The 17,849-nt window shown below is 36.5% G+C and overlaps 1 protein-coding gene across 1 annotated transcript in view; it reads right to left on the reverse strand.

Moving 5' to 3' along the window:
* Positions 1-17,849, reverse strand: part of FTO (fat mass and obesity associated) — a 192,126-nt gene that overhangs the window by 155,566 nt on the left and 18,711 nt on the right. Inside the window, exons 4-6 of the mRNA XM_008950364.1 lie at positions 16,921-17,000; positions 15,129-15,272; positions 8,750-8,869 (exon numbers count right to left, since the gene is read on the reverse strand). Coding sequence (XP_008948612.1) covers positions 8,750-8,869; positions 15,129-15,272; positions 16,921-17,000 — 344 coding nt within the window. The remainder of the gene's footprint in view (positions 1-8,749; positions 8,870-15,128; positions 15,273-16,920; positions 17,001-17,849) is intronic.

Below are 17,849 nucleotides of genomic sequence, written 5' to 3' on the forward strand. Positions count from 1 at the left end.
TCATCTTGAGCACAGCTCCTCTCACACCACTCCTACCACAAGGAAGAATCTGGCATGTTCTCACCATTCCCTTCACCATTCTACTATATTAGAGAAACTAAAAACGAGCCCTGTGGAAGGAGATGCCATTAGTCTGATTGTGATAAACCATCACATTATTTCATAGGAGTGATTTACAAGATTAGCTACACGTAAACTTTATAGTACAGCCTCTGCTGTGAGAATTCTAGAGTTCAGATTTACTCACAGTGAATGAGTTCAAGGAGAACTGCCAAAACCTGATGTTAACTAGAGACATTTGAGAAAAGCCAGTAATTATCTTCTTACTGCAGAATAGTAAACACTATATTATGTCTACAGCTTCAGGATTATTACGCAGAAGCATGTGTAGCAAGAAATGAAAAGTGCTAAAAAGATTCACTCAAAAGCTCCGGAGAGCTAGAACTGGGCACTGTCAGGAGACAGTCGGGGTCAGCCAAAACACAGTAAGCTCCTTCTGTCATACTTAAATGCATAGAACTTGCCCATCTGGAAAAAAAGAAAAGAAAGAAGGAAAAGAAAGAAGGAAAAGAAAGAAGGAAAAGAAAGAAGGAAAAGAAAGAAGGAAAAGAAAGAAGGAAAAGAAAGAAGGAAAAGAAAGAAGGAAAAGAAAGAAGGAAAAGAAAGAAGGAAAAGAAAGAAGGAAAAGAAAGAAGGAAAAGAAAGAAGGAAAAGAAAGAAGGAAAAGAAAGAAGGAAAAGAAAGAAGGAAAAGAAAGAAGGAAAAGAAAGAAGGAAAAGAAAGAAGGAAAAGAAAGAAGGAAAAGAAAGAAGGAAAAGAAAGAAGGAAAAGAAAGAAGGAAAAGAAAGAAGGAAAAGAAAGAAGGAAAAGAAAGAAGGAAAAGAAAGAAGGAAAAGAAAGAAGGAAAAGAAAGAAGGAAAAGAAAGAAGGAAAAGAAAGAAGGAAAAGAAAGAAGGAAAAGAAAGAAGGAAAAGAAAGAAGGAAAAGAAAGAAGGAAAAGAAAGAAGGAAAAGAAAGAAGGAAAAGAAAGAAGGAAAAGAAAGAAGGAAAAGAAAGAAGGAAAAGAAAGAAGGAAAAGAAAGAAGGAAAAGAAAGAAGGAAAAGAAAGAAGGAAAAGAAAGAAATTAAAAACCATCTTAGAAGTGGCCCAAATTCTACAATTTCCAATCCTGGTAAGGGGGAAGCAGAAATTTGTTGGGCTCCTTCAACTGCAGAACGTTCTTTCACTAGGACGTAGCCAATAAGTAACTCTTTTTCAGTTACAGTAAAAATCATAGCCTCATTTTACTGATGAGGAATTTACGATCAGAAATAGTCTGCCATCTAAAACCAAAGAAAAACCTCAATGTTTTGATCTCCACACTGATTTTGAAAACCACACTTAGGTTACTTGCACAAGCTAAACAGAAGGTCTGTGAAAGAATTAGCACCTAATCCATCAGCCCATAATGCTTTCCATGGCAAGTATTGAAGCCAAGTTTTATTTCGTTACATATAAAACGAAAGCTGTAATTTTGATCAGAGGTGAAGTAACTGTTAAAAAACATATTGCAAAAAGCACTATTCACCTATGTTCTGGTTTGGAATGATAAGGACTGATGATCAGATAGGAAACAAAAAATTTCAATGCAGCCATGGTAGCTTTTTGGAAGACATCACCTATTTTGCTTAAAAAGCCATTTGGAAAGTAAACCAGCTGTATTCTGTTGTATACTGGCTACATAGCCACTAAAATACAACAGCAATAAAACTGCATTTAGCAATACTAGACGTACTCTAAAAAAAAAAAAAAAAATAACAGCAATGTAGATGGTGACATTTTAGTCAGATTGCCATTTGCTTTCACTTTAACTCAAAATCACAACTTCCTCTAGTTTATAAAAATCACAGCAAAAAGTATTCCTGCCAAACCACTGTAATTCAGTTTCAACACTAAACCAAATCTTTTCTTGTACCTACATAGCACATCCATAAACATGAATACAGAAATGCACACATCTGTAAGCTCTGTATCTGATCCCTTCTATGACTGTACAAATGAGAACTAGAAGCCACTTTATTATAATTAATCAAGTTTCATGTAACATACACATATACAAATTTCAAAAACAATTTCTTTTTAAGAAATGCTATTCTCTGTGCTCACACATGGTCTTTTATTCAGTTTTTCTACTAGGGAATGGATTTTTAATAATATAAAAGGCTTTGCAAAGAATAATTGTACTAGTAAAACAGTAGCATACCACTACTACTTCACTATATCCACAGCAAATAATAAGCCTCCATAAATACACAATTGGTAGAAAAGATCTTTTGTTATTCCAGTACAGGTCCATCCAAGGTTCTGGGGAAAAAAAAGGTGGAAACAACACAATTTTATACAATCTACAGTATCCCCATCATACCAACTCCACTTTCACTGAAATCAATCATATAGCTCCCATTAACTACAAAAGGGCAACACAAGGTTCTAAAATATCATGCCAGGACTGAGACTGGATTCAGAGGGATGCAGCAGGAACTACGGTCCGAGCTCTTCCCTCTCCAACACACACGGGGTGACTGGCAGTACTACCAAACATAGCCTGATGCTCTCTAAATACTTCTCCTACATTGTTCCTGCTGCCAGGGACTGTGAGCAGGTGCCCCTGGTGCTCATTCCCTATAAATGCCTTTTCTCTAAATACAATTCCAAAGTTACACGAAGAAGTTCATTAGAAGATCAGTACAGTTAAAAACCCCAGCACACCCATGCATGTCTTTGTGTGTAGGAGCGTGTATATGCACATACAGTCATGCTGTGGACCAGCTCTGCTAGTCCATCCACAGTGAGAAAACTTTTACAAGTGGTGGAGAGTCCCGTGTAAGCCACCACACTCAGCTCAGACACATCTGTTTACACAAATAGAAGACTGGGGTATAACCCATATTCACAATTTTGGTTTCTGCTGATTGTGTGTTCCATGTTTTTATGTTTTATATGCTAACAGAGAACTCACCCCATTTTACATGCAAGTACCTGTATGTACTGCAGACAATCACATACATTTGACAGTATAAAAATGCAGTGAAGGTGACAGAAAGAGGCCTTCTTACAGTAAGAGTTAAGCACAAGACAACAGAATTCTAGTCACCCAAAACCAAAGCTCACCAAGATATAGCTGTGTACACAAGAACACCTACAACCAAATGGGTACCCTCTGGTGCCAATGCACCTCGAAGGGAAGCCAGGCCAGGCCAGCATGCCCAGCTCCTTTACACCATCTGGTGCAGCACACACTCCCAGCCACACCACATGCACAGCTGCACAAGCCACCCATGGTCCTCCCATTTGTGCTGTCAGAAAGGCATCTCACTTTCCCATAGGATATAATTTGTCCTAAACTTTGCCTGGCTTATGCCAGTTTACATTATAACCTTAACGTTTTCAGTGTCATTCTCACAGTATGTTGTATGAGCTGGAAGACTGCCCTTTCAGCAATTCCAGTTTGTAACAGAAATGTTGTAGTGGTTTATATCAGCACAGCTTAGATCTCAAACTGCTCAAATAAGGGTTAAAAATGGAAAGTGCTATCCACTGGTTTGCTCTGATGTTCCTGTAGATATTGTCACTGGATGTATCCTCAGTAGAATTCTATTCAACACCTCTGTCTTTAAGTACAAAGCTGTAGGCTGTAGCAGCTTTAGGAAACATAAGTATCCTTTTTTCTGCTGCACAGTATCTGTGTGTGAAATTCTCTAAAGGGGTTTAAGTATTTACCCTGAACACTATCAGACAGTTTCTAAAATTTTCCTTATCCTGTTGCAAAAACACTTCAAAGAGAATCATAAACACAGTCCTTTGTGCTTTCAGCACACACTTTGTTTTGGAAGCTTAAGTCTGAATTCCCTCAGAATTGTAAATATTTTTTCTTTCTCAAAGATGTGTAGTGCAACTTTACTTTTTTTTTTTTTTTTTTTTAAAGAAAAAGACTGGTAGTGATTCTGCTACACACTGCTGAATCCGTTCTCTCATTTTTGACAGCTAAAAATAGTGAGGTCAAGGAAATTAGTGCCAAATTAAAAAAAAAAAAAAAAAAAAAAAAGAGAGAGAAAATAAAACCCAAGTCTTCAAGATCAGGTTTTGTCGTTGTTGCCGTTGAAAATAAAAGGTACATTTCTAGAAACATCTGACTCCTAGTTTACCCAAAATATAACCTGCCAAAAATACATTTATTTAAAAGGTCTGGCCTAAACAGATAAGAAGAGCCCCAAAAGACAAGAAATATGGCTAAAATTTGGGTCTTTGAGATGCCATGTTGTGCCTACATTTCACAGCTCATTAGGCAAATAGGATCACCCATCACTGCAAGGCCCTCCAATAAAGGCTGTGAGGCTGCACTAGCTAAGCACAAGGGGAAAGCTAAATAGAAATGGAAACAAATCAAAATAGTACCACAGAATTTCTTGAATTTTGGCTGACAAAAGTCAAACCAATTCAAATGTCAGTTAAGTTGCTCTGCATTGTCTGAAAAAAGCTAAACCACCAACCAGCCTGTTTGTGATGGCATTATCTTTATTAAAAAAAAATTAAAAAATTTAAAAAAAAAAATAAAAAATTGTTATCTGTTTAAAGTGCCAAAGTCTACAAAAGCTAGCAGAATTCCTTTTAAAAGCATATTTTCACTTATAGCTTTTCATGGTCATTCTGGAATTGCAATACTGTGATTATTTAAACAAATATTTAAACCCTTGTTTTAATTTGGAGAAAAAGAAAAAACAAACATAAACACATTATGGCCCTGGGCTGAGATTTTGTAGCACAAGTTTCAGCCTAGACTCAATCTGGTCAGGCTGTAAGCCTCTGAAATAGTGGCTTGTAGCTGCAACTACTACATACTTTATATGTAGCAATAGTAGCAAATAATGAAATATACCTCAAAAAGCAAAGAAAAATAACTATACAAGAAAACAGTCTGGCTCTGATTTCAAGCTAGTTGTCTAAACTAATAAAATCATGATTTTGAGAATACCAGTAATAAGAACTTGAGTATTAAATACAGTTTTTATGTGTTTTACAAATCAAGATGCAAGCATTGCAGAAAGATATCAGTTTGCATGAAATGTCACGTTGCTCATCCCCACTATCCAGAGCGTGCACAATTCTGCTTTTACACTACATTTATAAATTAAAACGTGTGCTGCACTTCATTACCATTAGCTGTATCTTAGGATGCCAAGAAGTGAAACAAACGGTGTAACAATTACTTGTGTTTCAGTTATACCATTTAAATCATCTCTCAGAGATCTATGTTTCATTCCTTTAAGACCTAGGGAAACAGTCATGCTGTTAAATATAACTGCAAATCAGTCATACTTTTCTCTACATTTTAGTTCTACAATTTTTTCCATCTTGCCAAATTCCTGCATAAATAGGTAAGATTAAATGGAGCCTAGCCTACCTAACTTAACTATATATGTTGTGATTTTATACTGCAATGAAACTGATACATTTTAATAATCTCAGTCTTGGCTCTTACCCACTAAAGTCAATAAAGGTTATTAAGGCCAACTGCCATATAAATACATTGCTACATTGCTAAATGGACTGTCAAAGCAGGAAATACAATTCACACCATATAGCACTACTAGGATCTTCATTTATTTTATTTTTTAAGGGAGCACTAGATAATGTTAGAAGTCTTTAAAGACTCAATATTTAAGTATACTCATATATATTTAAATTTCATTCCACAAACAAAAAATACTCCATTGATTTATACTCTACTTATTCAAATGTGAATCAGCCTAAAACAAAAATAAACAAACAAAAAAAAAAGGTCTGTAGGACTTCTGCAGTTCTTACAGATTTGGCATGGTGTTAAAAGATTTTCATAGCTAAAATAAATGTCAGATTGCAAGCTTTGCATGATATCAGACCCTGAGAGACAAATTGTCTCTCCACTGAATCTCAGAACAGCTACAGCAAGACTTCCTCACATGAGATTTCAGCTTTTCAGACTTCTCTTTACCCAGAAAGCAAAGCTTGTACCGTCTTTTTTCAAATGGTAACTCTGCCTTTGAATTCAGCAAGCATTTATCCTGATGTTGCAGACGATAACGTGTTAATCTTGGATGACTTTTAAAAAAAACCCTCAAACATTTGAATAGCCTTCATATTTTCAAGGGAGGGGGGAAAAAGAGAAGAAGATTGGTTAAACTGCTTTAGATTTAATGGTTCATAAATTCATGAGGTAATATTGTGGGAAATGTGATGTTTTATCAGAATGTCATTCAAATGAAAGGTTTAACATTTACATCACAAGAGCAAGCTCTAAGTAAAACTATCCTCAGGGAAAGAAATGCCAGGAACAAACATTATGATAAAATTGTGTGCTTGCTATAATGTACAAAAATATTAAATAAAGCCCAAAGGTTTGAAGACATCGCATTAAACTTCCTGAAGTATCATACGCTGCTCTGACATTGGACTAACTGCAATTAGCCGAATCAGAAATTATTTCAGAAACTTTCTTTTCTTCTTTATAGCTGCTTTATTAAATAAAAAAAAAGGCATGGAGGGACCTCAAGGTCTTTTATATTACTCTAGATTACTGACTTTCATATTACTCTAGATTAGACACACATATATATATATAAAAGTCAGGAGCCATTCAGCTTGTACACAAAAGTAAGAAAAAACATATTGTTTAAGGATTTTCTTTTAAGTAATAATTCTTTTTAAGTACCAACATTCTTCTGAGACAAGATCAACAATTCTAAGACATTTTTATTTTTAGCATTTTAAGACAATTTTATTTTTTTTAAAGAATCATCCAGCTCAAATTACAAATTTGGAGGAAAAACATTGCCTGTAGACTATTGCGTACCTTCAGAAATACCTTTTTGATTTAACTTAATACTGTGGAAGCTGAGCATGCACCAAAACACTGCACTTTTTATGTTAAATTGCTGTTGAATTTGTTAACCCGCAATTGATTTCCTGTGTTATGGAATCTTAGAGATTACAGCTAACTTGAAGCAACAGGGATAATTCTTGATGTTAATGCTGCATTTCTATGTGTTTTTATGAAGTCAGTGCCTGTCGTTGCGTTAAAACCGCGGCTCAACATTGCCCCCTACTGTCATTTTGTGAAACACTAAAGGACAAAATGTAGGTTAAATCCACCAAAAACCACCCACCCTACCTCCAAATCCTGAATACAGTAAGCACCAAATTTATTTAGGGACTCAACAAAACAGACATTCGCAATTAACATTCTCTCCTGTCTCCTTCAATTGCTGAAATTAATTGTGATTAATATAAGTCATAAAACATTAAAGCAATTTTAAAAATTTAAATTAGAAGCAGCTTCTGTCTTGGCCCAACCTTCAGTTTGCTGATAAATATCATGGTGAAGCCTGTTGAAAGGAGATACACTGACGCCACCACGTTTCTAATTAGAGACACATGGTAATGTCACACCAACTGCAGAAAACCTAACCCCTGAGAATTCCTGAGTTTGTTGTTTTGCTATGTTCTCAATACACAATGGATATAAACTAACAATCAAACATTCTTGTCTCTACCTCATCTAAGCCTGTGTTATAAAGAGTAAGTTGTCATTTGAAAGAAAAACAAACCAAAAGATTTTTTTTTTTTAATTATAAAGGTCGCTCTAAGAACACAAAAAATGAGGAAAAAAACCCACATAAACAAGTTATAAATTATTTCTCTCCTTTTGTAGGAAAGTTTCATGTTCACTGATACTTTGTGGCAACTGATTTCGCAAATCAAGTTCTTCTGTTTTCCAAGAAAACCAGCCAGTGCTGGAAATGCTTCCAATGACTGAGCAGGTTAGGGAGTCACAATATGTCCCTCCAAACTCAAGAGCATATTCCTGTTGTACCATACTTCCAGAGATTCACAAACACCTCTACACCAAATCATATTCTGCATCCTCCATTACATTACAAACTTTTCCACGTCAGCTGTGAGTAAATTGAGTTTTATGCTGTGACCAGAAGAAATGTCTGAAAAGAAGCTTCTAATGCAGACAGAAGGATATGAGTAAGACACGTTTGTCAATATAGTTCCTTCTGTGTACAAATCTGAGAGCAGGCACGCTGGAATTGTATCAAACACTTACACTAGCAAAGTCTCCCAGCAGAGTCTCTACTTGGACAGCAACAGCGAGCAGGCTGAGAGTGCCTGACACCCAGTCTGCTTCCCGAGAATGCAGGGATATGCTTTCAAGCATACAAGCACCAACATCACTACTATTATTCAAGAGACCACCCACCACTTCTTGGTACCAGCCATGGTGTTACACATGCAGGTGGCCTACAGACAGTTAACCTCCAGATCATCAGATTTTACTTTCAACTGTCCTCAGATGCATTTGCTGTTGTTGTCAACAGAAGAGTTGTTTATCCTGATGTTGTACAAAAACACAGGCAACACACTGTTTCGTGCACCAGTTGGTGCGATGTAATGTATGGCTGTCACCTTATGAGGCTGTGAAACTTTAAAAACAAGTAAAGTCAGGAAATAATTAAAATCTTGGTGTTTTGGATCTTACTCTGCTCACATTTTTCTGGCTACTGAGGAGAAATATAGGAGGTGGCAGTGGAAGGATGACATTGATTCTACTTGTCATATGTTCTGAATAAAGTTTAAAACCCATTACTACAGTACAATTAAAAACATAATTGTGAGTGCTCTCAGAATTAAGAACTAGAGGCTTTAGACTATAAAAGTAGTACTTACCATAATCTCCATTTTTCTCCAGAATTCTTCCAATTTAGCCATAGGCTTAAGCCACCAATCAGTGCACTTCAAATACCGCTTGCCCTGAAACCAGAACTGCCTAAGCCACTCAAATTCAACCTGCAAGATAAAAGCATATGGCAGTATAAACATCTATGTTTATTATTTGGGGCAGGAACAGGGTATTGCATGAATCCAGCAATACCTGAAGAGCTTCATAGAAAAAGAGAAGGTTACCAATGTACTCATTTCTACAGGCACCCTTACAGCCACATGTTTATTTTCTTTCTAGTCCACACGAACTGGTCATCTGAGTTACTCTTAAAACCTAGAGAGGTGCAACGCCCACGTGGTACATGTACATCTTTACACATGGTACATGTACAAAGAATATTAGAAGGTTGGGTTTACTTACAATTCAGTCAAACGTACCAACTCTGGATTATTTTGATCAACATCGTGGGTTTCAAACTATTTCAGTCATATGAAAGGGGGAGGTCCTGGCTGCTTGAGCTCCCCATGCTGGGCCCACCCTCACACCAATCCCACACAGCTCAGCAACTTCCATGTCCCAGGGAATCAAAACAGCTTTTGGGGGCTTCTGAAGCAACAGAGTTTTCTAGGACAGAGCTTGTGTGGAAACTGCTTTACAAAGAAAACAAGTCCACCACAGAAACAATAAAAAAATTCCATCAGGCACAAGCCAATACTTTTCTTTAGAACATGAAACACAGTAAATGATGCAATGCTTCACTAGTCGTGTTTTTGTTTTTTTAAAAATCATATATTGGATGGTCCATCAACTTTCAGATAAAAGAGATATTAGCTTACTAAAACATAATATAAATATATAGCTCATCAAATATTCTTTAAGCAAAATAATTCCATTTATTCTAATTTCCACTGAGCCTTTTTTCCTTTAATGGTAACCCATAGTTCTGGTCTTTAGAATTCTGTATTTATCTTTGTTGTGGTAGTTATGTTTCACACTGAGTTCAAAGATGCTTTAATCATTATTTATACCACAAAGAAGTTTTTGTTTATCCCTGCTCAGCTCCAGTGATGCAAACAAAAACAACCTGCCAAGGTGAAAGAATAAAGAAAACTGCCCCATGTTGTCACCTAACAATTTCTTCCCTGCAAGGGTGAACAAAACAGCTACAGAAAACTCAAAGGGTTCTAGTTAACATTAACTAAATGTTCTGTCAATGTATGTTAAAGTGTAATCTTTAACATACTTATAAAAGTATTTTATATGTATCTTAACATACATATAAAAGATACTTAAATTTGAGATGTATAAAGAATATTAAAGAACCCTTGTTGTAAAACATAATATGATGAGTTAGCAGACTTTCAACATTTTAAAAAGACCTGACTTCTAGCCTAGTAACTTTTAGCAGAGAAGTTTGATGACAACCTTCCTAAAAAAAGCTGAAAGAAAATTTGCTTCATTCAGATCGGAGCTTCTTAAAAATCAGTGTGCAGAGCTTTGGGAATGCTGAGCATATCAACAGTTCAACTAGAGTTTTAAGTACTCAATACTTTTTTTTTCTCCCCACACTTTTCTGTTTTTCCTGGCCTACACCATGGAAGGGCTATAACACATGATGTCTGACAAATATGTTTCATGAAATTAATCATGTGAGACCATTAATTTTTTTTTAAGACATTGAAATCAAGGTTACAATAGGGTTCAGCACAACAAGAATCTATTTCAATCTGATTTTTGACTAGTCATTTTGATTTAATCTTCCTTAATCCCAATTATGTAATTTCAATCTAATTCAAGTCTGGCATCTTGGCCCTACACAGAACATACAACTCGACAGAGAAAAGCTGCTTTTTAGGTGCAAGAGGTGAAGGTTAGCAAGAGGCTAGTTAATTCTGTGCAGGATTAGCTGGTCTCATCAGAGGTCAGTGTACCAAATAGCAACATGCTGTTGTTTAAAGACCATTTACTATGGGTCTCAAACTCAGGTCCACATTCATCTCACAATGTCTCCACATAACTCTAGAATGAGTTAATAAAATGGGGTTCAGGGAGAAAAAAAAAAAAAGGTTTCATCCACCACCTTAGCCATCACGGTACCTGACAAATGAGTATTCTGAACTACCCCCTCAAAACAGATAACTGTTGATTTGGGGAGGGGGGAGGGGGAAATCTTTATGAGGCAATGGTGACATGATTTCTCTATCACTCTATCCTTGTTTTAGATATATGCAAGGATGCCGTTTTCCTAAAAAATCTCCAGAGATTCCACTTATGCTAAGTTTGTTTGGTATTCAGCATTACCTGAAACAATGATTAAAGGCCAATGTTAGGTTATAGTCAATACTGGGTAGTAAAAGGCCAACAGCAGCATTTGACATCTTGTGAGGCAGTGCTCCTCAGTCAATTATTTAAAAGTATTGGTTATTAAATGCCACACACGTAGATGATCTATATTTTCTCTCTGCCACACTAGCCAGCCACCAGCCATGCTGTCAGCTCCCCATGATGTACTAAAATGTATTAACCTTCCTTTGGCTGTGTACACCACTGCCCTTTCTCAGCAGTGACCTCAGTGTCTAACACCATATACCTTTAACTTAGCTAGCCCAGGCTCTTCCACATCCCTGTGCATTCACCACCCTTAAATTTATCTACTTGTGCCATAAAAATAGATTTGCTGTAGGCAAAAGAGACTGTACCTCCAAAGCACCAGAGCAAACAATTCAGTCTCCATATCTAACCACGGCAGTCAAGACTTGGTAATCACAGCTGAGCAAAAACGCCGACAAAGACAAAAGCCTACCCTTTCAAAGCTGTTTCATTTTCAACATAGCACTCAGATGCTAAGGAAACTTCCCCTAGTGTCTAGTATTTTATGTCATAGAGAATACCAGATTATTATTTTGGTGTTGGCAAATAATGAAGCCTTGAAACTACCTCACGTAACATGAACTATTACCAGAGTGAGGAAAACAAATTTTCTTTGAGCTGTGAAGAATAGACTGGCAATAATCTTTTCTGCAGATTTATTTTTATATGTATGAGCATTTACATCATCTGTCCAGCAGTGTTTTATTACTTTAAAAAGCATTTACTTGACAATGGGTTTCCCCAGGTCCCCTGTAGCTCTGTTTGGGACATACCCAGCCACTGTATACATTTTAGAAAGGCAAATGTGACTCAGTAGGGGCAAGAGGTTCACATTCAGTGAACGATGCAGTATAATTTATTTCAGGATAAATGATTACTGGCCAAACAGCATTCTGACTGCTTAAAGGGCTAACTTCCACCTCCAGCACTGTGTGTGCACTGTTAGGCTATTGTACTTCACAGCCCTCCAGGTAATCACTTCTGCTCACCCTGCTGCACTCTGGTCACTGGACACCCTGCCACGGAAGTATTTGTTCAGACTTCAAGCCCATAAGCTACTCAGACAATCAGGATGTGACCACCTTTAGTTATGATTATCTTTACTTAAAACTACAAAGGACACGTTGGGAGTGATTTGCACATCTAACAAGTAGCATATACCTCACAATTATTCAGATATTCTTCCTTTGAAGGCTCTTTTAGTGAGGGAGACCACAACAACAAAGGTAAGTCTAAAGAAATATTAAACTTCTAGCTGGCTGCCTGTTAGAGGTGGCAAAAATCTCCTCAGGTTAGCATCTTACTTTATCCACAGGCATACCTCCATCAAGACATTCAAGACAGGGCTCTGAGAAATGAACTTGGGGAAACCCAACATGAGGGAAGACATCCCCAGAGATTCACCGATACCTCTTTTAGAGGTTTCTCTGGCCATCACAGAAATGGAGAAAACTAACTCTCCACTCATGCTTCAGTCTCCAGTTCAAACTCAGTTTATCAGCACAGCAAGTTAATTTTCCTGCCCAGGAAAAGAAAAGTGAAGGCACATACTCATACCTCCTTATTCCTTCAGACTTGCTCTTAGGCTTTTCCCCTCTAGCAGACAGATAATTCATCCAGGCCTCATTTGGCAAAGCAGTTAATTGCAGCACAGACTGTGAATCTATGCTGAACTACTATATTTTAGCTTAGTCACACAGTGCCTGATGGTACTGTGATGGTTCTGTTCCAGTTAATGATCTCTGATGATTACTTCAGAGGTACAGCAAAACGGGTAAAGAAACCAAACCTCTAGAGTTTCAGAAAGAATCCAGCACAATGGCTGCATCTAGTTATCTAAGTTGAATACTGTGCAGAACTTCACCTATGATAATATTTGGCTTTTTGTGCAATGTGGTATTATATATTTATTACTACTATAAAACTACAAAGAGACAACAACCAGTGACCAAATCCTGACCACGCCAATTAAATGGAAGACTCATTTTCATCAGTAAACTGATCATTTAAAGAAACAAACCACGTTCTTGTTGCTTCACTTGCCTGAGAAAATTTAAACATAAAACCTGTATTTTATGTTAGTGGCCTGAAAACACATTTATTATACAGTAAGTAAAAGAAGGTAGGGAGCTTTTATATGCAAAAAAGTTGCATTAGCCCCACAGATCTGTATGTTTTCACTTCAGTGATGTTTCAAAAAGAAAGGTGAATTTACCCCAGTGATAAGCCACTAATAATTTTGTCTACTTATGCAGCAAGATAATGAAATTTGAGCAGCACTTCAACATCCAGAATTTATCCTCTAATTGAAGAGTTGGCCTTAGGATAAAAAAAAAAAATAAAGATAAGAGAAAAAAAAAGGTAAGCAGGCCTTCTCTTTTCAAATGAAATAAAGATCCGATGTGTCCACTGAGTCTAAGTGCACCATACGTACAAGTTAAACAATGATTTCTGTTACAGCATATCCCATATGCGTAACAGGAAACATCCCTGTGTGTCACACAGCAAAATTATCCAGGTGACTGCAAACACCAGGGGCTAGTCTCTCACCTGATGTAAACGGCACATGCCTTTGATGTTAAAGGACCCGTGCAAATTTACACCAGCTGGGCATGTGGCCCTAGCTGGGCAAACCACATATGCATGTAGTTTTATGGACTGAGCCTGATTAATGTTTTGCAAAAGCCTGCATGCATCAGACCTCTTTAAATTGCTCTTGGAGCTGTTTTGCTAAAAGTCAAGGGTGTAAATCTTTTGCCATCGCTATACTCAATTTTACCAACTGTAAGCACAATACAGATAAAAATGTGCTCTATAAAGTTTTAGTAACAATACAGAGTATTCCTCAGCAGCTGGCAATTTAAACAGTTTTCACAGATTCCAAATTGAGTGAAAATTACCTGTGTACTATAAAGCTTGTAATATTGATCATACTTAGTAGAAAAGCAGCAGAGCTTCTTCAAAATGTCTGAATATAGAAGCACTGTAAAAAAAAAAAAAACACTGATACTTAAGCAAAAATTGGTTCAGAACTTTGTATTAACTGGTTGCTATAGGTGTTTTTGAAGAGAATTGATCATCAGTGCTTTACAGTCAGGAACAGCCGAAAGCTTTGTTTCAGGTGGAAGGACAGCTTTCCAGAGCACCTAAACAATCTGGCATTTTAAACTCCTAACCCATACCCTTGACTACATTTCCTGTAACTTAAAAAGAAAAAAAAAAAAAACAAACACTACAACATTTACCTTCTTCAGAAACACCACCGTTGGAGGAAGACTCAGTCCACTGAATCACATTCCTGATCCTACCCACTAACAGAGAATAAGCCAAATTACACTTTTTGTGATCCTGCCTCCTTTTATACAGGAAAAAAATTACTTTTTCCACAGTTTCACAATATTGTCTGAAATTTTCAGTGCACTTGTCAAATCCATGTGTTTAAGACTCCAGATCTGTTCCTCACACAAGAAAGCACTTCAGTGGAATTCTATGAAAAAACATTGTTATGCTTGCATATTTTGCAGTCCAGAAAAACCTGCTTAAGTATGCTCCTCACAATTATTTCCACTGTATTTTCTTCAATACTTTAAAGCACATACTCATGATTATGTCACACCTGGCATTCTGTAAAAAACTGCTTCAACACCTGGCAAACAACTGAAAAATTTTACCTGCTCCTTCCCTCTGATTTTCCTCTCTCCCTCTTTGTTAGAGAAGTGCAAGAGTCATTTTGTTTGTCCACCACACTATCAGATTTCACATAATATTACTGAAACTACTCTTTTACTCTACCAGCAGAGGGATTTTAAGAAGGAAAAATTAAAACTTCATGGGAATGAAAGAATCAAAGTTAATCCCAATTACTGTACCCACGTAAAAAAGTCATAAAAAACACATTTCAAACTTAAATAGAGCAATGCCTTGGGAGTAGCTGAACACACCTGATTTCCACTAACTCCGTGAACAGGTTGCACCTCTTAGAACCTAAAGTACTTTCATTTCAGATCATCTCACCTCATTATGTATTTCTTCTACTTGCTTTACAACTGCAGTTTCCAGTGATTTCAAAGATAAAGCCACTGAATCAGAATCAGTCTGTAAATTCTGGAGTGCCAATTCACATCGCCCAAATATGTATTCCAATGTTCCTCTTGCACACTATAAAGATATAATAAAAAAATTTATATGTAACCACTTTGGAACACATGTATTTTTCGCATATACTGAAGTATTTGCTTCTGAAATAATAAAAGTGAAGGAGCAGAAGGGATGTATTTCTGTAACTTTGTATCATGATCTTTTAAGCAAAAGTGTAATGCCTCCTGGATTGTCTACATAGTTATTGAGATAAATTATGCAGCAGTCTAACCCATCAAACACCTAGCCAACTAGCACAGCATAGATTGAAAGGAGAGAGGCTCTATACGCCCAGTTGTATGGGCTCCTTGCAACACTAAAATGGAGTTCCATGTCCCATCTGAGAGAGCTGTTTGCTTACAAGCCATAGGGAATACGAACAAAACAATTCTGTACTTCTGTTCCTTTTCTTTTCATTAATTCTCCTTCAAAATTAGAAGGAAAACTGTAAAAATCCTTCTGAAATGAAAGAAAGATGACATCTATACCCTTCAATTATTTTCAGTTAAGTATCTGTACCTTTAGTTAAATTTCGGGGAATAATCTTGAATAAGGGGCCTCTGGTCTCATATTCTTTGTAAAAAATTTCCATACTATACAACTTGAAACCACAACAGTTTACCAAAAGAAAGCATAATCACTTAATAGAGAAGCTTTTCATACTGTAAAAACAAGTGTGCATTTTCCTGCAAAAGTATGACAGAGAAAGGAGTAGGAGGTCAGAGAACTCTTAAAATAAGAGATGAAAAATACAAAATTATTTGCACTGAGATGTACAGAGTACGTTATGTTAAAGCCCCACTCAAGCAGGCAGATTGTTTTTGTTTTGAGAAATAAAGGCACTTTCTCATGTTGCAACTTATGGATATGTTTGGGGCTATTGCTTCATTTCCATTCCTGCACAAATTAGGAAGGTTAATGATAAAAAGAAAAAAGTATATGGACACATATATTTCTCTTGATTCAATAGTGTTATATTTTGCCTTGCTTAAAGAAGGAAGTGGTTATTTTAAATGTTTTAGAACAAATTTTTACAAAACAGCCTTATTATTTTCTGTATGCTTTCCCACTAGAATATTACATAAGCGAAACTACTGATAATACCATGAAAAGGAATAGGGAGGACAGGTCTAGTGAAAAATAAAAAGATGTCTTGGTACTTGAGACTATCAGGCTGAAGCCTTGTTACCTCAAAATGACTCTGAGACAAGGGATTCTGTATCACTTCTCTGCTTCTTCAATCCTCAGATGCATGGAAAAGCATAATCCTGACTGCTCTTAGTTGTTCTGACCTCCTAAAGGCCAGTTTTGCCAGTGGACATTGCTGACAGTTGTGTTTTGAGTATTTCTATCTCATTATGAATACTGCCTTTCAACTAGGAATGGGATATGAACATAGCAAAAAAGTTTTAAAACATTTCAGGTAAAAATACAGTTGTTTCTACATTTCCTCAGTAATCCATGAGGTGTGGTGTAGCACATTCTCAATTCATATCTCATATGCCTAAGTGTACCTCAGTCCAAAAATTGAGCAGTTGTTCAAGAAAACATTTTGAGTCTTAATCATAACTGAAGCACAGTTCTGGATAAAACAACATAATGCTACTTATCCAGTACTGGAATATTAGCTTTACAAATTACCAAACAACAAACCATTTTGGATACTTACATCTGCCACTCGGTGAGTTGAACTGAATCGAGGTGGAAAACCAGCCAGAACACAGTGCTGATGTGTCATGTTGAGATCATCTGGGGACAAATTAGAAAACATTAAGTACAGGGAAAAACTGTACTTAATAAAACTCATTCTGGCTGAATATGAATTAAAGACAATACATTAAGCATAAAAAAAAAGATAATTCAGTCAGAGAGTGCTACCTTCATAGAGCTCTAATATTTGGCAGAGCATGATAACTATTTACTGTCCTAGTGTTAAAGACCTCTATTCATGTTAGTTTTCTCTCAGTTCGTGCAGTTCAGAAGTGGCATTTTCCCACCTCTTATGGGAAAAGTTCAACTAAAGAAATTAATTCTTTCAAAGATGAAGATCATTATAAACAACAGAATACTCAGAAATTAGTCTCTTTTCTCAAAAAAAAACCCCACTAAACAGTGCTGACATTTCTTAGGGAAAAAAAAAAAAAAAACAAAACAACACAACAAAGAAAGAGTAGGAAAGAACACAAAGATATATTATTTCATCTTTTTATCTGAAACTTATTTAAAGTTCTCCCTCCAGCTCAGAGCCAAGAAACTGAGAAACCAGAAAGCACAATCTGCTCAAAGACCTGTCTCCAAAGCATTTCATTTGTGACTTTCTTGTAGCCTGCCAGAGTGCTCTCATGCATTTGAGTTCAAACTGGCAAACAAACCACCCCACAAAATCTGTAGATGGAACCTACTTGGTTGCCATCACAGTGTTGCCAAAATTATCATAACTGAAAAAGGCTTGAATTCTGCCAAACTAGAAATTTTTTAGTGGAAACATATTCCTCTAAAAAAGTTCAAATCTAGTAACAACACTCACTATCACATTGAAAACCATTCAGGAAGTGTTTTCAATTCAAACAGTTTTGATGTCAAAATCATGCTGCCCAC

This window comes from Merops nubicus, unplaced genomic scaffold (genome assembly GCF_000691845.1).
Source record: "Merops nubicus isolate BGI_N331 unplaced genomic scaffold, ASM69184v1 scaffold14162, whole genome shotgun sequence".
Classification (NCBI taxonomy): Eukaryota; Metazoa; Chordata; class Aves; order Coraciiformes; family Meropidae; genus Merops; species Merops nubicus.